General features: G+C 49.7%; 1 protein-coding gene across 1 annotated transcript in view; it reads left to right on the forward strand.

The window, feature by feature from the left end:
* Positions 1 to 22236, forward strand: part of PDE2A (phosphodiesterase 2A) — a 313135-nt gene that overhangs the window by 195433 nt on the left and 95466 nt on the right. Inside the window, exon 3 of the mRNA XM_056858812.1 lies at positions 8557 to 8646. Coding sequence (XP_056714790.1) covers positions 8557 to 8646 — 90 coding nt within the window. The remainder of the gene's footprint in view (positions 1 to 8556; positions 8647 to 22236) is intronic.

The raw sequence follows: 22236 nt of genomic DNA on the forward strand, positions 1-22236 counted from the left end.
GCTAGGAAAGGCCCCAGGACACTCCACCACAAGGAAAACAAGCTAGCACTGAAGGGCATGACTCTTTGCAAAAGTTCCAAGACGGCATCTTGAGCAGTGGACCTGATCCATGTAATGGTTGGAAGGGGAGCAGTTGCAACAGATGCATCATGCTTGTTGTAAGCTCCCTAGCTGAGCAGAGGGTGCAAAAGGAGTGCACTTACTTTAAGGTAAGGTAAAGGTCCCCTGTGCAAGCACCGGGCCATTCCTGACCCATGGGGTGACGTCACATCCCGACGTTTCCAAGGCAGACTTTGTTTGCGGGGTGGTTTGCCAGTGCCTTCCCCAGTCATCTTCCCTTTACCCCCAGCAAGCTGGGTACTCATTTCACCGACCCCGGAAGGATAGAAGGCTGAGTCAACCTTGAGCCGGCTACCTGAAACCGACTTCCGTCGGGATCGAACTCAGGTCGTGAGCAGAGCTTTTGACTGCAGTACTGCAGCTTAACACTCTGCGCCACGGGGCTCCTTACTTTACAAGAAGTTAAATTGTGGAACTCCCTGCCTCAGGATGTGGTGATGGCTGCCAACTCGGAAGGCTTTAAGAGGGAAGTGGACATGTTCATGGAGGAGAGGGCTATCCATGGCTACTGGTCAAAATGGATACTAGTCATGAATGCGTACCTATTCTCTCCAGGATCAGAGGAGCATACTGAATATATTAGGTGCTGTGGAACACAGGCAGGATGGTGCTGCTGCAGTCGTCTTGTTTGGGGGCTTCCTAGAGGCACCTGGTTGGCCTCTGTGTGAACAGACTGCTGGACCTGATGGGCTTTGGTCTGATCCAGCAGGCCCATTCTTATATTCTTATGACTCAATCAAGGCAGCCACGGCCCTCAGTTTGCAAGACCCGAGCAATAGGACTTTTTGGAGGTTATTAACTCATAGGGTTGCCATAAGTCGGAAGCGACTTGACAGCACATCACACCCATAGCAATTCCCTCCTCGGAAACCATTGTGCAGTCCCACTCTCTGGCCTTCTCCTGTGGTGGCGCTACAGCCTAGCAGAGAGCCAGCCAGCAGCGCCCTCCTCTGGCAAACTGTGATGGAGGTACCTACCATGAGTTGCTTGGATCCTTCGGGCAGTGAACATAAGAAAGGCCCTGCTGGATCAGACCAAAGTCCATCAAGTCCAGCAGTCTGTCCACACAGGGGCCAACCAGGTGCCTCTAAGTCCAGGAATAAGACAACTGCAGCAGTGTTCTCCTGCCTGCGTTCCACAGCACCTAATATATTCAGCCTGCACCTCTGATCCTGGAGATAATAGATATGGATCATAACTGGTATCCAGTTTAACTAGTAACCACGAATACTCCTCTCCTCCATGAACATGGCCACTCCCCTCTTAAAGCCTTCCAAGTTGGCAGCCACCACCACATCCTAGGGCAGGGAGTTGCACAATTTAACGATGCCTTGTGTGAAGAAATACTCCCTTTTATCTGTTTTGAATTTCTCACCCTCCAGCTTCAGCAGATGACCCCACGTTCTGGTATTATGAGAGAGGGAGAAAAGCTTCTCCCTTTCCACTCTTTCCATACCACGCTTAATTTTATAGACCTCCATCGGTGGCTCCAGTTCAAGACACCTGGTGCCTGAGAAATAGTGACCGAGCCCCAGAATGCCGACTGGCACGAAGAGAGCGCATTGGTTCAGCCGTCACGGCTTTCTCTAAGGAGCCCTGGGGAAGAGGTTTCCGATGGTGTTTTGATTTCTGTTTTGCAGGCCTGAGCGGTGAGGATAAATAATGTCAGATGCGCGGGCTGTGTGTAGCAAGGGGGCTCGGGGGCTTTGCAGCTGCGGCTTCCTCGGCAGATAGCTCTCTTTGCCGCCGGATGCATTCATCAATGAAACATGCGCTGCCGGAGGCAGCACCTGTACCACGATCCTTGTCGTCTTGATGTCGAGGAGGCCTTTCTCTCGGCAAACAGCTCTGGGGCCTCCCAGCTCCGTAGCTCTGGAATCAAGTTCCCTCACACAAGGCAACCTCGGAAATTGTCTTTTGGGGGTTGCTTTGTTGTGCTGTTGCGATGAAAACCTGGCCAATTTTTGTGCTCTTGTAGTTTTCAATGTTGGAACCTTTAGGAAATATCTAGAATTACCCGTGATTCAGTCTCGCAGTTGTCTGGCTGCAGCTGGCAGAGTCTGCTGTTTGGCACAGATGAAAGGGGTGTTCACAGTGGTTTGCGACTGGAAGGGTTGTTGTTCATTCATTCATTCATTCTATCATTTATTAGATTTCTATAAAGAAGAGGAGAAGAAGAGCTGGTTTTTTATATGCCGACTTTCTTCTTAAGGAAGAATCAAACCGGTTCACAATCACCTTCCCTTCCCCTCCCCACAATAGACACCTTGTGAGGCAGGTGGGGCTGAGAGAGCTGTGACTAGCCCAAGGTCACCCAGCTGGCTTCGTGTGTAGAAGTGGGGAAACAAATCCAGTTCCCCAGATTAGCCTCCGCTGCTCATGTGGAGGAGGAGTGGGGAATCAAACTCGGTTCTCTAAATCAGAGTCCACCGCTCCAAACCACCGCTCATAACTAGCCCAAGGTCACACAGTTGGCTTCGTGTGTAGCCATGCTGGCTCTTCCAAAGCTCAGGGTGGTTTACAATACAATAAATATCACAATAATATAAAATTAAAACCAATGCTTGGTTAAATATATAAAATTAAAACCAAGATCACCTTGTATAAAAAGACTGTTGGAAGATCCACCAGTCCCCTGCTCATCCCTGTCCACATGCTTATTGACACTTTCAAAAAACTCTAAAAAGCTAGTGAGACAGGAGCTACCTTTACAGAAACCATGGTCATTTATGCATGGGTACTTTCACTCACATTTGCTCTCGGTCTATCTCGGTTGTTCCTTGGAGCTATGCATGAGTTTTCGGACCATTCGAGATGATCTTGCTGCCATCCCTCTCAAATCCCGGGACTTCCGGTTCTCGATTCTTCCCTCTCTCCTGAGCTCAGCCCTGGTGAAATCCCCATGCATAAGGCCAAGCGCAGGACACGCAAGCTTGGTTTCCCTCACAGCCAATTACAAAGCAGCATGTAAAGAGGCAGGGATTCAAATGCTTCCTGCTTCCTCGGAGCTCTTTCTGAGCAGGAGAAAGGCTTTTTCAAACCGAGGCAGGGACTTGATTTGAGCTTGGAGACCCCTGGTGCACAGATTCCCAACAGGAAAGTGAGGGTCCAGCAAGCAATGAACCTCAGAAAAAACTCCCATGCATAAATGACCCATGTTGGGTTTTGCTCAGCAGACCTTGCCCTTCTATATGCTTGACAATTCTGTCTTTAATAATGCTTTCCATCAATTTACCTGGAACAAATGTTAAGCTAACTGGCCTGTAATTTCCTGGGTCCCCCCTGGAACCGTTTTTTAAATAAATGGGTGTTACATTGGCCATCCTCCAGTCCTCTGATACAGAGGCTGATCTAAGGGGCATGTTACATATCATCGTTAGAAGTTCAGCTATTTCCCATTTGAGTTCTTGAAGAATGTGGACTGCTCTGCTATAGAACCTGGGCAGCCCAAGAATGGAAACAAGGGGTTGCTTAGGATGGCAGCATGGTGCGGTGGTTAAGAGTGGTGGTTTGGAGCGGTGGACGGTAATCTGGTGTTACCAAACGGGTCGCCTAACTCCCGGACTGGTCATGGCACCCGCAAACAGCATATGTGTGCGCCCTGTTCCAGCTGCGTGCCTGCCCTAAACGCTACAGGGAAGGCTTGTACGCGCACCAGTGAAACTGACATGACCGCTCCTGTGCATCTCCGTTCCAGCAGAAGCCATGTCAGAGAAAGCGCAAGGACACGTAGGCTGCATCCACATCCCCCCCTCCCTTGTATCATCAGACTGATTAAGCAAAGCCATTTAGAGACATTGAGATAACAGCCAGGAATCGCTCCTCCAGCCATGCGAAGTGACGCTCCCCAGATGCAGCAAGATCACACCTATTGTTTTAGATCATTAAGCTCATCAGCGAGACTCCCTGTTTTCTCCTGGGGTTGCACAAGTCACTGGAATTAGAATAGATTTCCAAATTGTCACCATCCCACTCAGGCAGCCGACCATTAAGGTCCTTTGTCACCTTTTGTCACCTGGGAACCACAGAAGGTAATCCAATCACCTTTCCCCCCCCCTCCAGAAAACAGTATATCTGAGGTCTCCTGAAAGTCCATATCTCTCCTTAGGTCTTGCCCCCTTCATACTGACACTGTAACTCTGTCAGGGTGGGCAGCCATGCTTGAACACGCGGGGGACCTCCCCTGCCCCCTGTTCATTCCTCCTTTAGCCTACTGGAACTCAGGACATCTCCTCTACTATAAAGGTGCAGTATATCCCTTCATCTGCCTGCCGTATGGCAAAAGTCTCTCTCTCTCCTTCCTTTGAATTCTTAGACTCTCTGTGTATGTTTGTGTTGCACCATTGAACGCTTGAAAACATAAACTCTCTTAATTCGGAATCCCTTTGTCTCTGTTGTTATTCTAAGGTCACAGAATACGGGCTGTGGTATAGTTGGTTGCATCCCGCTTTATAAATATTATAAGTTATCGATTGCTCAGCTAATTTCCCCAATTAAAGGAGCATTTCGGGTAACACTGGAGAACTGGGTTTGATTCCCCACTCCTCCACATGAGTGGCGGAAGCCAATCTGGTGAACCAGGTTGGTTTCTCCACTCCTACACATGAAGCCAGCAGGGTGACCTTGGGCTAGTCACAGTTCAAATTCTCTCAGCCTCACAGGGGGTATGTTGTGGGGAGGGGAAGGGAAGGCGATTGTAAGTCGGTTTGATTCTTCCTTAAGTGGTAGAGAAAGTCAGCATATAAAAACCAACTCCTCCTCCTCCTCCTCCTCCTCCTCCTCCTCCTCTTCTTCTTCTTCTTCTTCTTCGCTCTCCGAGTGGTATGCTACAGAGCACATTAAATTCATCCTGGGGAAAGAAGTAGGTTACCAAGTCCAGATTAGACAATACCTAGATATTTTGGGGGTGAAGCCTGGGGAGGGTGGAGTTTGGGGAGGGGAGGGACCATCTTTGTGGGGTATATTGCTAGGGTTGCAAACTACAGATTGGGAAATTCCTGGAGATTTGGGGATAGAGCGCAGGCAGGGACCTCAGCAGGGGCCGTGGCTCAGTGGTAGAGCATCTGCTTGGCATGCAGAAGGTCCCTGGTTCAATCCCCGGCATTGCCAGTTAAAGGGACTAGGCAAGTAGGTGATGTGAAAGACCTCTGCCTGAGACCCTGGAGAGCCGCTGCTGGTCTGAATAGACAATACTGACTTTGATGGACCGAGGGTCTGATTCAGTATAAGGCAGCTTCATGTGTGTTCGTAATGCCATAGAGTCCACCCTCCGAAGCAGCCATTTTCTGCAGGGGAACTGATCTCTGTCACGTGGAGATGAGTTTTAATTCCAGGAGATATCTGTGCATCACCTGGAGGTTGGCAACCCTCTGTTGGGACAGGGCTCTCAGATGACTTTAGCCCAAAAGTGTTGCTGTGTATTTTTTTCATCTGTGTTCAGGCCGACTGTTGAGAATGCCAGCTTTAATGGCTGCTAATAGTTTTTGCTCTTTTGGCGTATTCATTACGTGTTTAACCGCCTCCAGGTTTACAGTGCAGGCATAATATAGATTCATAAATAAGTCCCCGTTGAAGTGGCGCTGAAGCACTTTGCTCCTGAAGGGTGGGTGGGAGGAAATTATGGCTCTCTGAAAAGGTCGGGGCGCACAACTTCAGCCGTGGCAAGGCTGGCCCCTCCCGAGAGATGCCCGGGCCCTCTGCGGGGCTGCAATGGGGAGGCTGTTCGGTCCTCCATAAATTCCTTTAAAAAAGCCATTGTGCTAAGGATAAATGCATCATTGCAAGGGTCTTAAAGTGAATCCACTCTCTTGGATATCATTCCTTCTTATTTGGGGAGGGGCCGTGGCTCAGTGGTAGAGCATCTGCTTTGCATGCAGAAGGCCCAGGTTCAATCCATGGCATCTCCAGTTAAAAGGACCAGGCAGTAGGTGATGTGAAAGACCCCTGCCTGAGGTCCTGGAGAGCCTCTGCCGGTCTGAGTAGACAAGATTGACCTTAATGGACCAAGAGTCTGATTCAGTAGAAGGCAGCTTCATGTGTGTTCCATCCTGTAGCTCAGTGCACTTGCAATATTATTCTGGGGAAAGGGCTGTGGCTCAGTGGAAGAGCGCCTGCTTGGCATTCAGAAGGTCCCAGGTTCAATTACCAGCATTTGCCATCAAAAGCATCAGGCAGGAGATGATGTGAAACACCTCTGCTTGAGACTCTGGAGGGCTGCTGCCAGTCTGAGTAGACAATACCGACCTCCTCCTCCTCCTCCTTCTTCTGCCTGTTACGTTTGTCCCATAACTCACAGCATGAACATTTGGAGTTGATATCACCATCGTTTCAGGGTCTATGTGAACCCACCTGCCTGCCCCATTCATCACTGCCAGATGCTAATATGGATCAGAAGTGTTATGGAGCCTCAGACCTTTTTAAGCTGTCATTGGTGAAAGAGCCGGAACAGTCCCGTGTGTAGCAGGAGCATCGATCACGCTCTCGGTGGCTGAAATGCCAATGCTGGGAAAGGCTACTTTTCCATGCCTTGTGTACTTGTGAAGCTCACATCCATAAAGTACAGGGCTGGTCATAGAAATGACTTTCATAAACGATAAGAAAAATTCCCAGAGAAGAGGTCTGCTATCTCTTCTGGATGGCTCCCTCTGAGGATGGGTAACTCAGCAGGGAGGGTGATGGAGTCTTACAGTTGTACCTGATGCTCATATGAGGCAGGTTTTCCATTTCCCTCCTGGCGCCGATAACGTCAAGGAATTCTGCAGAGACACAACAGGCAACCTCCCCTGTGAGTGGGTAATTTCGACTTGTGGGAACTTTTGAAACGTGTTTCTTGTGGCTCACTAGCAGTTGTCTCACAGAACATGACTGCTGCAGTCAGTTTCTAAAGACCCTGGGTGTTTACGCACGGGTACTTTCACTCACGTTCGCCCCCGCTCTGTCTCGGTTGTTCCTTGGAGTTATGCATGATTTTCCGTCCATTAAAGATGCCCTTGCTGCCAGCTCTCACCAATCGCGGGACTTCCCGTTCCTCTGTTAACCCGATTCTTCCCTCTCCTCTGAGCTCAGACCGGGTGAAATCCCCATGCATAAGGCAAAGCACAGGACATGGAAGCTTCAGGAAGGGATGTTTCTCTCAAAGGAAAAATTACAGCCAATTACCGAGCGTGTCAAGAGGCGGGGATTCAAATGCATCCTGGTAGTTCTTTCTGAGCAGAAGAGAGGCATTTAGAAATGAGGCTTGGATTTCTCTTCCCCTTCCCCCACACCAATTCCTTTTAGGGAGCTCTGTTTTATTTTTGTTTTTTAAAATGCTTTTTGACTCGGCTCTTGGGTTTCGGGGGGGGGACTTCTAAGCACTACAGCCAATTCCAAAGTGGTGTTTCAAGGGGTGGGGGCTCACAAGCTTCTTGTTTTGAGCTTGGCGACTGCTGGTGCATGGCTTTGGGAGAAGAACGTGTGGGTTCCACGAGCAACGAACCTCAGGTAAAACTCCCATGCATCAGCGACCACTGTTTCATTTCCCTAACCTGGCCGAAAATGGTGAGGATGTAACGTGGTTCTCCTTCTCTCTGAACCTGACTGCTGTTATGAGCATTCTCAGGGGCTCTGCTCCATGACCCCTTGGTTAGAGAACAGCAATGAGAAACAGGGCCTTGGCAGGAGTGGCCCCAGACCCGTGGCGTGATCTCCCTCCAGGGCCGAAATCTGGGACCTCTTGCTGTTTTTGTTTGGGGGGGGGGTGTTTCAGAGGGTAGCCATGTTGGTCTGCACAGGAACAGCTAGATTCGAGTCCAGTAGCACCATAGACACCAACAGGAAATTTTGAATATAAGCTTTCGGGAGTCAAACACTACTTTTGTCAGATGCCTGCTTGTTTGTTTTTTATTGATTGTGACGCGCCTGTCAATTCCTCACAACATTTGGCATTCAGTAATGCCAGGCTATAGGGGCAACTACAGAGTCTTCTGCTATGGCGGGGGCATTCATGCATGGACATTCTAGTTGCTTCAGTGAACTTTGCACGGTGTTGCATTTGGTTGTTTTTGCTGATTTTCACTTTGAGCTCTAAACATGGCACATTTGAGATTTTTGAGAAAAGGCGGATAAAATATTTAAAATTACCAAAAGAATTGCAGGTAACATCAAAAGAGACGGCTAGCCCACAAATGTTGTTAACTTGCCTGCTTCCATGTACAGACCTTTGTTTGTTACTTGTTTCTTAAAAGAAGAAAAAACAGCAGCATTGAAAAGCTAGTGGACTGGTTTTCTGGAAGCGATGAACAGTTGCTAAAATACAACCAGGCTAGTGGCTAATTGCAAGCCAGAAATGCATTAAGCAGCATCATGTTCTGTCGATATGAACAAAGCAATTATTTACATGCCAGGTCCAAAACCAATCTGTTAGTTGACGCCTCCCTTTCTTTCTTTTTCTCCCAGGATGCTTTGCTGAGCCTGGGCTCTGTCATCGATGTCTCCAGTCTCCGGGAAGTCGTCAAAGATGCCATTGCATCAGTGCTACCCAAAGTGGTAAGTGGCAACCCAAGTTGCTAGTAGGGTTGCCAACTCTGGGTTGGGAAATTCCCGGAGATTTGGGGAAGGTGGGGTTTGGTGTAGGAAGGGACCTCAGCGGAGTATAACACCATAGTGTCCAACCTCCAAAGCAGCCATTTCCTCCAGAGGAACTGATCTCTGGAGACTGGATAACATTTGTAATTCTGGGAGAACTCCAGGCCCAGCCTGGAGGTTGGCAACTCAGTTATCTAGAAGGGGATGTTCTGGGGGTCCCTGCAGTTGCTTCGCCCTTCCAGCTTCATCTCTGTGCATGAGGAGGTCCAGCAGATTCTCTGCAGAACCTGAATTTCCATGGGCAAAGCCAAGTGGTAAGATTACTCAAGGACTTTGGAAAACCCAAGGGAGGGTGGGGTCTTGAACACCTGTGTCCATATGAGGCCTTGAAGCCACCAAAGGCATGGTCTTTTTGCTTGTGGCACCTTGACATTGGAACTTCTTCCCTGTGGCCATTTGCCCGTGGCTGGGTAGGTCTCCAGCCTTCCCCCCCCACCCAAAGTTGTTAGTTTTGGGAGGATTTTCCTTCATTTTGATTGTATGGCTTCTCCGGTCCTGGTTTTTAAGCATGTGGGTCTTTGGTAAGCACTTTGGGGCAGATGATTTTTGATCCATTGTTTTCACATGGGTTTTTATTGGGTTGTTCATGTGACCAGATGACTGGGCTTTATTGCTAGGGTTGCCAGGTCCTTCTTCGCCACCGGTGGGAGGCTTTTGGGGTGGAGCCCGAGGAGGGCGGGGTTTGAGGAGGGGAGGGACTTCAATGCCATAGAGTCCCCAGGGGAACTGATCTCTATCGGCTGGAGATCAGTTGTAATAGCGGGAGATCTCCAGCTAGTACCTGGAGGTTGGCAACCCTATTTATCGCTGCGAATGGGAAGCTACCTGAGGAATTCTCCTTATTGGCCTGCAGAGAGTCCAGACAGCAATGCTTTAAATAGTGGCAGTAATAAAACATCTTGCTGAGCCACCCCTTGAAGAAGAAGAGTTGGTTTTTATATCCCGCTTTTCTCTACCTTTAAGGAGTCTCAAAGTGGCGTAGAATCGCCTTCCCTTCCCCTCCCCACAACAGGCACCTTGAGAGGAAATGTCTGAGAGGTGGTATGATAACCATTTTCAAGGGCTATCATAGAGAGGATGGTGCAAAGTTATTTTCTGTTGCCCCAGAAGGTTGGACCAGAACCAATGGGTTGAAATTAAATCAAAAGAGTTTTTGGCTAAACATTAGGAAGAACTTTCTGACAGTTAAAGCGGTTCCTCGGTGGAACAGGCCTCCTCGGGAGGTGGTGTAGTGGTTACAGTGTTGGACTAGGATCCAAGTTCAAAACCCACTCCACCAAACAAGCTTTGGCAGAGGGTTGGACTAGATAACCCTAGTGGTCCCTTCTAACTCAGAGGTTAAAGAAATAAAGTATACGGAGTTTGTTCTAGTTGGGTGAATGAAGTCTGCAGCAACCAACTAGCATAGAGCTCTTCTGAAACGAACGGCTGATCAGGGACGAGTTCTCCCACCTGCGGGGGCTTGCAGCACTACCCCTCCGTTGTTCACAGATCTTGGCCTCCTCCCCTTCCTTCACCTCTCCTTTCCATCTGTTAAGTCCCGAGACTCCATGTAACAATGATGCTTGCAAATGTAGTACTAGAAGTGTCCCAAAACGATACTCGAGTGTGGAAATTCATTACTGGGTCAACTCAACCATGAAAAAGCAGCTCTGCTCCTTCGGGCGTGCTCTTCCCTTCCCGCCTCTCTCACCCGTCCCTCTGTGCTTTCCCCGGCTAATTCCAAGCCCCTCCAGGTGTCAGAAAAGATGAAGGGAACATCAGCCAAGATTCCTCGGTGGGGAAACTGTCAAATTAACGGCCCTCTCCTCAGGGCTGGCTGCGGTCTTTGCTTCCAACATCATTTTTCTGTGCACCAAGTCAAGAAAGGAGTTTGCTGTTATTGCCAGTTTACAGGTGGCTGGATGTAGCCAGGATCACTCCCCAAGTCCACATGAACACATGAAGCTGCCTTATACTGAATCAGAACCGCGGGCCATCAAAGTCAGAATTGTCTACTCAGACCAGCAGCAGCTCTCCAGGGACTCAGGCAGAGGTCTTTCACATCACCTCCTTGCCTAGCCCCTTTAACTGGAGATGCCGGGGACTGAACCTGAGACCTTCTGCACACCAAGCAGTTGCTCTACCATTGAGCCCCTCCTCAAAAAGGTCACATAAACAGGAGACGCATGAACACCTGAAGCTGCCTTATACTGAATCAAACTCTTGGCCCATCAAAGTCAGTATTGCCTACTCAGACCAGCAGCGGCTCTCCAGGGTCTCAGACAGGGGTGGTCTTTCCCATCACCTACTTGCCTAGTCCTAGTTGAACCATAGCCCCTCTCCATGGTTCTCCAGGGTCTCAGGCAGAGGTCATTCACATCACCTGCTTGCTTAGTCCCTTTAACTGGAGATGCCGGGAATTGAACCCGAGATCTCTGCATGCCAAGCAGATGTTCTACCACTGAGGCACAGCCCCACCCCAAGGTTAAGCAGGGCTTTGCACCTGGATCTCCCAGGTTGAACACTTTGCTCTTGCATGAGGATGACCTTCTCGGCCAACAGGCTTGCAGGAAGCCCAAGGAAACTGTTGGCCAAGTTCACACCCCATGATGCAGCAGCTCCTTTGGGTAGTTTTACTCCGGTCCAAGCTGCCCATTCTCTGAGCCTCCACACTGATGCTCCGTCAGCTGTGGGAAGAAAGCAGACAAGACGCATAGTTAAATTGTGGAACTCCCTGCCCCAGGATGTGGTGATGGCTGCCAACTTGGAAGGCTTTAAGAGGGGAGTAGACATGTTCATGGAGGAGAGGGCTATCCATGGCTACTAGACAAAATGGTCACTAGTCATGATACATGCCTATTCTCTCCAGGATCAGAGGAGCATGCCTGTTATCTTAGGTGCGGTGGAACACAGGCAGGATAAATTCTGCTGCATCCATCTTGTTTGTGGGCTTCCTAGAGGCACCAGGTTGGCCACTGTGTGAACAGACTGCTGGACTTGATGGGCCTGGGTCTGATCCAGCAGGGCTTTTCTTATGTTCTTATGCCCATGATCTTGGCAGGCTGCCACCTATCAGGGCAGGCGCTGCTGAGCGGGACAGACCCTGTGAACTGAGCAGAAGGCCATTCCTGCGTTCCTGTTTGCTCCTCCTGACCAGGCGAGCCGAAGGGCAGAGGTCACCTTGGGAGTTGCCAGAAGACATGGTTTGCGCCTCCCTCCCTGTCCATCTCTGCCCAGTGGATACCGCCACTTTGATGTGCCGCGTGTCACTCTGGAACATGAAATCATTCTTTTTGACATTTTGCTAATCGCCTTCGCCCGCCCTCTCTCTTTCCCCGAGAGCGTGGCAGCCGACAATGCCGGATCCCCGCCGCTTTTCCGAGCTATTGTTCTCCTAATCTCCCCGCATTACCGCGTTAATGCCACGGGATAATAACAACATCTTGTGCCCGCCCACGGCCGCCCCTCCGAGAGTGTATTAAGGCTTCGTCTCAGCTCCGCGCTCCGCTCCTCCACTGCTATATGGGGGCAGCTGGGCCCTGGCGAAACAGCTGTGATGGTCCGGCAGGCAGTTGCCAGCTGCCCCACGGCGGGGAGGGTGTTCCGGCTGACTTGAACCAAAATGCTCTTCTTGGAGAAGAGGCGGAAGCCCTACAACTGCCCACATCTCATAACTGGCAAAAGAGGAAGGAGAAGGAGAAGAAGAAGTTGGTTTTTATATGCCGACTTTCTCTACCACTCAAGGAAGAATCAAACTGGCTTACTATCACCTTCCCTTCCCCTCCTCACAACAGATACCCAGTAAGGTACGTGGGACTGAGTACCCATTTTGACTAGTAGCCATGGAGAGCCCTCTCCTCCATGAACATGTCCACTCCCCTCTTAAAACCTTCCAAGTTGGCAGCCATCATCACATCCTGGGGCAGGGAGTTCCACAATTTAACGATGTGTGAAGAAATACTTCCTTTTATGTGTTTTGAATCTCCCACCCTCCAGCTTCAGCAGATGACCCCGCGTTCTGGCATTATGAGAGAGGAAGAAAAGCTTCTCCCAGTCCAGTCTTTCCATACCATGCATAATTTCATAGACCTGTATCATGTCTCCCCTTAACTGCCTTCTTGCCTGGCTAAACAGCCCTAAGTGTTTTAACCGCTCCTCATAGGGTACTTTGTTAACACTTGGGAATGAAAATCTGCTCCAGTTTTATGCTGCAGTTCCTCCAGGTGATGGCTTCCATGATTCTTATCTCCTTTTCACAACAACCCTGTGAGGTAGGCTAGGCCGAGTGAGAATAGTTGGCCCAAGGTCACCCACTAAGCTTCCCAGAGGGAATTTGTCGGCCTGGCTCCCCGTAGCTCTACGTTGTATTGCTGGGTGCTCTCGTCAGAGGGAAGTCGGGCTGCGTTTTTGCCCGTTTTCTGTTTTAGCTCTTGCCAATCGGAAATAGGGAGAAGGTGGAAGCCTGTTAACTGCGGATAAACGTTGTGTCTTCCAGACCTTTGCAGCCAGGCTGAGTGAGAAGGGTCTAGTTTTACACAATATGACTTTTGCCGAGCTGCCGCAGGCAAGGAGCTTTGTGTGTGTTTGTGCTTTAATTAATTCTTTTCAACCCCCCAAGATCAGAACGAGCGTTCGTCTTTTGTCAACCGGCAGTCCCTGAATTGCGATGTGGAGAGAGTGCCGTTTTGCAACACGGGGAAGAAAGGATAATTGCCAGGCTCGTTTCCAGGAAGATAATGAGCAGGCGCTGGAGCTGTGCCCGACGCCACCCTTTGGAGTACACGGCTTGAGAGGCACCTTTGAGTCCAAAGTGCAGTCATGGTCAGGCGTGGGCCACAGGTGTCCATACCCAAATCTCACCTGGGAGGGACACCCACACACCCACACACCCGGGCTCCATGAAGCCCTGGTGGCAGTGAGACAGAATGAACATCGTTCACGTTTGGTGCTCACTGCCACAAGATGTTTTGGTGGTCATTGGCATTGATGGGTTAGAAGGACAGGGCAAATTCACCAGTATTTATAAACATTTATACCCTGTCTCCTCACCCTGACAGGTTCGGAGACAACTACCATGCTCCAGTTGAAGTAATCGCTAAAACAAATGAATGATCATAAACATTTTCAATTAAATCTGCGCTGCCTCCTCCCATTTTTCATTCCGCCACCCCACAGTTCCTCAGCTCGCCTCTTCAGCAACGCGACCCCCTCTCCGGCGGTGCAGCTTTTAATATACAACCAGTTTTCCAGCAAAGCGTCACAGGAATAATTAGCATGGATTGGCTACCTGCCAATCAAAGATCTGTCAAGCTGGCCTGTCACCAATGAACAGATTTCATTAACTCAATTTGCATACATTTCCATATTGCAGTTTTTGAGATTGCCGAATGTCCAGGTCTTTTAAATGCGAAGACTTGTTTTCAAACTGTGGTGTTAAGAAAGGAAATCCATCGGTACGACTTTCATTAAGTTTGGAAAGCCTAAAATAAGGTGTCTTATGTACGAATAGAAAGATTTGAGTCCGGTAGCACCTTAGGGACGAACAAGATTTGGGGTGTACGAGTTTTCAAGAGCCAAAGCTCCCTTGGGACCCCAAAAATCTCAGAAGGATGGAAGGCTGAGTCAAAATCTGTTTACCAAAGGTGAAAACGCTCCTACGCATTATGATTTCCGTTCCCTCATTCAAAGCACCTTCGGTTCTCTTGAAAACTGTCTCCTACCTGGCTTTCCTCTCAACTCAATAAAAAGCTCAGTTAATTAATTGCCCCCCTCCCATGATGAAAATCTCAGTCCTAGCAATGAACAAAAACTGCCTTGCGGCCGAGTTTGAGCGAGGGAACTTTGGACTATCTCCAGCCCTCTGATTCTGCTCATAAATCTCTGTGACCGCATCAGCCGGGTCTGCAGTAGGGTTGGTGTCAACATGTGTGGCTATTGACAGCAGAGTACCAATGTGTCCAGTTGATAAACCAAGTCCTATGTGGAAAGGTTGAAGATGCTGGGTATGTTTAGCCTGGAGAGGAGAAGACTGAGAGGGGATATGAGAACCATCTTCAAGTACTTGAGGGGCTGTGATATGGTGCCGAGGAGGATGGTGCCGAGTTGTTTTCTGTTGCCCAAGAAGGTCGGACCAGAACCAACGGGTTGAAATTAAATCAAAAGAGTTTCTGTCATTACGATCAACTTCCTGACAGTCAGAGCGGTTCCCTGGTGGAACAGGCTTCCTCGGGAGGTGGTGAGCTCTCCTTCCCTGGAGGATTTTAAGAAGAGGCTAGATGGCCATCTGTCAGCAATGCTGATTCTGTGACCTTAGGCAGATCATGAGAGGGAGGGCATCTTGGCCATCTTCTGGGCGTGGAGTAGTAGGGGTCACTGGGGGTATGGGGGGGAGGTAGTTGTGAATTTCCTGTATAGTGCTGGGGTTTGGACTAAACCATAAATGGCTTTAAAAGAGAATTCAGTAAATTCATGGAGGAGAGGTCTATCAGTGGCTACTAGACATGGTAACAAAAGGGAACCTCCATGTTCAGAGGCAGTTAGCCTCTGAATTGCAGTGCCAGGAGGGAACATAAGGGAAAGACCTCAGCCTCTCTGCCCTCTTGTTGGCCCTCCGGAGGAACTGGTTGGCCACTGTGTGAGACAGGTTGCTGGACCAGACGGACCCTCACTTGTCTGATCCAGCACGGCTCTTCTGAGGTTCTTCTCAGGGGAAGGACTTGGCCTCTATGCCTGGCTGTTTGACCTCCATAGTTTTGCCTTTGTGTGAGACTAGAGGGATCCTAGAGGGGACTAGAGGGACCCTCCCTGGTCTGATCCAGCAGGGCTCTTCTGAGGTTCTTCTCAGGGGAAGGCCTCGGCCTCTGTGCCCTGCTGTTGGACCTCCAGAGGAACTGGTTGGCCTCTGTGTGAGGCAGGATGCTGGACTGGATGGATGCCTAGCGTGATCCAACAGGGGTCTTCTTAGGTTCTTATGATCTTAGTTCATAACCTCCACATTCAGAGGTAGTAAACCTTTAAACCCAGTGCATTGTGGCAACCTCAGGGGAAGGCCTCAGCCTCTATACCCTGTTGACCCTCCAGAATAACTGGCTGGAGGATGTATGAGACAGGATGCTGGACTAGATGGACCCTCATCCAGCAGGGCTCCTCTGGTGTTCATATGTTGTGTTTTACTGTGCTGCTGTATAATTTTGTAATTTTTATTTCTTGGGGATTCGGGTCTTTTATATATTTATTGCTTTGGAGAATCAGAATAGGAAAAAAAAATACATAAACATTATGAGCCAGGAAAGAGAAATCTCTTGCCGAGAGATCTCATAAATACCAAACCCATTCTGAGTTGAATCGGGGTAGGGGGGGTTGCCCGTCGCTAGCTTGTGCCCGTAACACGGCTGCCTTCTTCCCAGCATGCAGTTTGGCAGCTGTGCCCTGTGACCATTGTTCATCAAGCATCTGTTTGCTAAAAACCGTGGACAGACGTCCTGGACCGTGTCAAGCATCTGTGCCAAGACATGCGGAGCAGTCTACCTTTGGAACAGCTGTTGCCCTGCATGACAGGTTGATTCACAACAACCGCCACTTCGGATAGCGCCAGTGCTTAAAGTTGAAACGTGTTTGCCGTTGAGCACAAGGGCCGCTGTACCCGGCGAGATGATGGCTCATGCGCTTCCATTCATCGCTGGGTGACTGCGGATGTTTGCCTCTTAAGCGCTCACGATCTTTCTGCGTGAATGAGCCGGCACAGACGAAATCCGAGGCAGCTGACTTTTTCGTATCCATTGAAGTGCGCCGCGCTTGAAGCCGCTTCACACATTTGCTTGTGAGTCACCAGCTGCAGAGAAAGGAAGTGGTTCTCAGCGCATTGTGTGGGACGGCCCCTCGGTGCACCAAAAACACATGATTATCCAGGCCTTTGCTCGAGGGCACTACCTGGCATCCGTGCTGTGGCATCAACAATACTCAGTAATGGTATAAACAAACCACTTCTTTCCTTGAAAACCCCTTGAGGGGTCGCTACGTATCAACTGCAACTTGACGGCACTTAATTGTTTTTATTGTGAAAGAAGATGAAGATGGGACTGGTGTTACCCCCCTTGTGTGGCTCAGGATAACATGACTCTCTTTCAAAAAGGGGAGGACCAGAGCAAGAAGGGACAACTCAGTGGAACAAGCGCTAGCTCTTTCCCCAGCATGGTGTAGTGGTTAAGAGCGGTGGAGAGGGGCTGTGGCTCAGTGGTACAGCATCTGCTTGGCATGCAGAAGGTCCCATTTTCAGTCCCCGGCATCTCCAGTTAAAGGGACTAGGCAAGTGGGTGATGTGAAAGACCCCTGCCTGAGACCCTGGAGAGCCGCTGCCTGTCTGAGTAGACAATACTGACTTTGATGGACCAAGGGTCTGATTCGGTATAAGGCAGCTTCATGTGTTCATGTGTTCATGTGACAATGACAATGACAATGAAACCTTTAATGGCATAATTATTATTACAGTTGTTACAAAATAATCATAAAACCTAAAAACAATAAAATGAGCTCAAAAATCAAAGTTTGCAAGATGTTCATGTGACTCTAATCTGGTGAACTGGGTGTGATTCCCCACTCCTCCACATGAGCGGCAGAGGGTAATCTGGTGTACCGGGTTGGTTTCCCCACGCCTTCACATGAAGCCTGCTGGGTGACCTTGGGCTAGTCACACTCTCTCAGTCCCACCTTACCTCAAAAGAAAGAAAACGTTCTTCATTGAGGAGAAAAGGTAGAGTAGATAACAGAGATAAGAACAGAAGAAACTTTATCCTCACAACAACCCCGAGTGGTAGGTTAGGCCGAGAACGCATGACTGGCCCAAGGTCAGTGAGGTACCGTGTCAGAGTGGGGATTCAAACCTGGATCTCCCAGATCTCAGTCCAACTCTAACTACTACCCCATGCTGGCTTTCAGAGAACTTGCCTTGCTATGCAGTTGCGTTCCCATTTACCCGTGTGAGAGTGATGGGAGAACACAGGGAGGTCTTTCTAGCAGGGATGCTCTTCTCCTCCCCAGCATCTTCTGGAATGCTGCAACAGTCATAGACTCATAGAATCACAGAGTTGGAAGGGACCACCAGGGTCATCTAGTCCAGCCCCCTGCACAATGCAGGAAATTCACAACTACCTCCCTCCCCCACACCCCCAGTGACCCCTACTCCATGCCCAGAAGATGGCCAAGGTGCCCTCCCTCTCATCATCTGCCTGTCATAGAATCAGCATTGCTGACAGATGGCCATCTAGCCTCTTCGTAAAAACCTCCAGGGAAGGAGAGCTCACCACCTCCTGAGGAAGCCTGTTGCACCGAGGAACTGCTCTAACTGTTAGAAAATTCTTCCTAATGTCTAGGTGCCAGGGAGCCCTGGAAGGTACTTTTTCCAAGGCACCTCAAGAAAGCTATGTTTCCAAGGGTCCCTCTGGATTCTGCTCTTGCGGTGTTCCATCAGGTGCCAGGAAGAGAGGGTGGGATTCTCTGGCAGCTCAGATTGCAGTGTGACCTGGAGACGGGCAATGAGGTCATTGAGCTCATCTTTGATTGGCGGCTAGCGCTGAGAGCCCTCGTTGGTCAAAATGCAAAGATTGGTGGCAAAGCTTCTGGAAATCAGGTGGGTTTTTCTCCCCCCCCCACCACCACCACCCATTTTTGTTGCTGCATAAAGACAAATTATAAGTGGGAATCATTTCTCACAGATCCACTTGTACTCCGGACAGGGATGGTTTAGCTTTAATTAGCCCTGCCTCCGCGAGGAGGGAGAGATTAATCATCTCTTGAAGACTTTCCCTACCTTATGTTTTGTTTTCGGAGAAAGCGTTGCCTGTTTGGAAGCTGGTCGGAAAGAAACTTCCTTCCTGCGCACGCCGTATCCCTTCCAATCTGGCACAACCAGATTGGAGAACGCTTTGTTAGACGTGGCGTGAAAAAGGCAGAGTATATACGTGAGGCGGTGGAGAAACAGGAGGGTTGGGAAGAAAATCAACTTTTGAGCAAACCCACATCGTGATGCCCAGTTAGCCGCACACACACACACACCCTCCTCAGAGCAGGTGGAGAACCCTTCAGGCTGCTCAGGCAATCTGCTGCCTTTTCAAAGAGTGTTTGTGGCATCCTTTTAAAGCTCACTAATGAAAATCCAACGCAGCTCCAAGCAGCTCCAATGAATGAGCCTCTAAGCACAATGCCAAGGGATGTTGGGTTGAAGAAGGAGGAGGAGGAGGAGGAGGAGTTGGCTTTTATATGCCGACTTTCTCTACCACTCAAGGAAGAATCAAATCGTCTTACAATCACCTTCCCTCCCCTTCCCCACAACAGACACCCTGTGAGGTAGGCGGGGCTGAGAGAGCTCTAAGAGAGCGGTGACTAGCCCAAGGTCACCCAGCTGGCTTCAGGTGGAGGAGTGGGGAAACAAACCCAGTTCACCAGATTAGCCCCCGCTGCTCATGTGGAGGACTGGGGAATCGAACCCGGTTCTCTGGATCAGAGTCCATCGCTCCAAACCACCGCTCTTAACCACCACACCATGCTAGCTCTCAAGAGAGAGACTGGACTTCCTTGGTATTCTCCCATTCAAATACTAACCAGGGCTGACCCTGCTGAGCTCCTGAGATTTAACAAGACTGGGCTAGCTGGTCCACTGCTCCAAACCACTACTCTAAACCACTACACCACGTTGGCTCTAAACATGGTTCTTAAAAAAAAGAGATTTGGGGGTGGAGCCTGATGAGGATGGGGTTTGGGGAAGGGAGGCTGCTAAGCAGGGTAAAGTGCCATCGAGTCCACCCCCCAAAGCAGCCATTTCCTCCAGGGGAATTGATCTCTGTAGCCTGGAGAGCGGTTGTAATTCTGGGAGTTCTCCAGGCCCTACCTGGAGGTTGGCAAGCTTACTCAGAGGATGCCTTGGCTGCCGTTTGAGCCAAATCTGCCTCTTGCCCTGCTGTGACTTCATCTCATTCTCCTGCCCCAAACTGTTCGCCTTTCTGCTGCATCTCTGAGGCCAAGAGGCTGTTTCCCCTCCTGCCGCCAAATTAAATGCTGCTTTATTATAGATGTTACTCATGGGTGGTGAGCGAGCAATTTTGCCAGCACTGCTCTCTCCCCACCCAGGGAAAGGGCACGGAGCCTGTCATTAGGGCCGGCAGAGATGGTTTTGGCAAATCGGGGCCTTGGAGATTAGGAGCAGGTGGCGCGGAACGAAAGAGGGGCATGTTTCCACAGCACAATCGCATCAAATCACTCTGGGTGACAGTGCCCGTTATTTCCTACATTATCAAGTGATAATGGGTCTGCGGGGCTCTCGGATGCCCTGAATCGCTCCCTCTGGCTTCAGGACCTCTGCATTTCCCCCTGCATTTCATTTCCTGCTGCAGCTTCTGCACATGGGGACGGGTGACTTCCTCTGCCCCGTGTGCTGGCACAGCCGGGAGAGGTGGCAGGAAGTGTGCATGGCTTTTCATCACCCCCCCCCCCCGAACCATGGGTGGGAAATTGGTGGAGCAGGACAGAGAAAAGGCATTTGGCCCACCTCCTCATGGATTTATATCTTGCTCTACCCTGTGAGTTCCAAGTGGCTGACAACATCTTTCTCAATTACAAATGCTTTGGCTACCAGCGAGCTCACAGTTTAAGAAATGCAATGTTCAGGGAATGGTACAAGCAGCCAAATAGTGGTATTTTAAAAGATAAAGGTAAAGGTCGCCTTTGCAAGCACTGGGTCATTCCTGACCCATGGGGTGACATCACATCCCGACGTTTACTAGGCAGACTTTGTTTACGGGGTGGTTTGCCAGTGCCTTCCCCAGTCGTCTTCCCTTTACCCCCAGCAAGCGGGGTACTCGTTTGACCAACCTCAGAAGGATGGAAGGCTGAGTCAACCTTGAGTCGGCTACCTGAAACCGACTTCCCTCGGGATCGAGCTCAGGTGGTGAGCAGAGCTTGGACTGCAGTATGCAGCGTACCACTGCGCCACAGGGCTCATTTCAGGGAATGGTACAAGCAGCCAAATAGCGGTGTTTTATAGCTACCAAAATCTTCATAATGAAAATCACCCCTCCCCTGCCGTATATAATCAGTCCAGACAGCTATAGAATCATTGAGTTGGAAGGGACCACTAGGGTCATCCAGTCCAACCCCCTGCACAATGGAGGAAATTCACAACTACCCCCCTGCACATACCCCAGTGATCCCTGCTCCATGCCCAGAAAATGGGGGGAAAAAACTTCCAGGATCCCTGGCCAATCTGGCCTGGAGGAAAACTGCTGTGCAGTCCCTTCTCTGTGAGTGGCAGCAGAATGTAACTCGAGCAGGAGCTAGGGGCTCCAGGACATGTTGAATCTCGCCGAGAAGGTACTTGATTGCCCCCCCCCCCCATCAGCCTTACCAGGGACTTGGTTCAATCACCGGCTAGTCCAGCACCTTCCTCGGATGAGTACGGGCGCATCTTCACCCTTTCGACAAGACGCGAGACGGCTTCATTATCTGCTGCTGTCTTTCTGGACAAGGCCGGACGTGGCACGTCTCTTTCTCTAGTGGGATTTTGATCACCACCTCTGGCCATTCGTTCAATTGGACACCTTCTTCGCCTTGAGCACTAAGCGCTTTCTGAGAGACTGTAGAGTATAAATTACATGGATTTCAGGACAAGGATAAATGACCGGCTGTTCCTGCTTAGAGAAGCTTGTCAGATTTGAGGACGTTAGATGGGCGTAGGCAGCTGTTGACCAAGGGGATGCTTGTCCCAGTAGCCCACTTCACAATTGACAATGAACACACGCACAATCCATTTACATTCTACACTTGATTTTTTTTTTTACTATGTGCATTGAGTGATTCTCATGTTATATTCAACTCATGGGTGCCAAACCCATCTTTATCTAGTTACTGGTGCCTGGTTTCAACAGCAACCTTAATGCACATTGGATCTTTTCTGCAAACAGATGTCTGCATGTGTGTGGAGGAGATATGTGCATTGGGAAGGGCCTCTGGCTCAGTGGCAGAGTATCTGCTTGCCATATAGACGGTCCCAGAAGGTCCCAGCCCCCCTACCGCCCCCCCAGGAAACCACGGCAGCCCATCCGGCTAAGCCACCCCGAGGAGATTTTAATTGTGAGGCTCATTAGCAGCTGCAGGGCTAGGAGATAATTAGGGGGCCAAAGAACATGAAGCCATTCTGGGAGGTTAAGGCATTGGATAAATGGTGCAGCAACCAAGAAGTGGGGAATTTTTTAAAATTGTTATTACGGTCATGGACCAGAAAATACATATTCATGTGTATAAAACATTCAAGTGAAGACGAAAGCGATTTTCGATAGGACAACACCAGAGGACTAATTCATGATAACAGTAAAACCGCTTAGCCACTTGTATAATTCCAATAACAATAGAGTCAATAAATATATCTGTAAAAGCTAAAATAAAAATTAAACTGTGACTGGCCCCGGGTCACCCAGCTGGCTTCATGTGGAGGAGTGGGGAATCAAACCTGGTTCTCCAGAT

This window comes from Euleptes europaea, chromosome 12 (assembly GCF_029931775.1).
Source record: "Euleptes europaea isolate rEulEur1 chromosome 12, rEulEur1.hap1, whole genome shotgun sequence".
NCBI lineage: Eukaryota > Metazoa > Chordata > Lepidosauria > Squamata > Sphaerodactylidae > Euleptes > Euleptes europaea.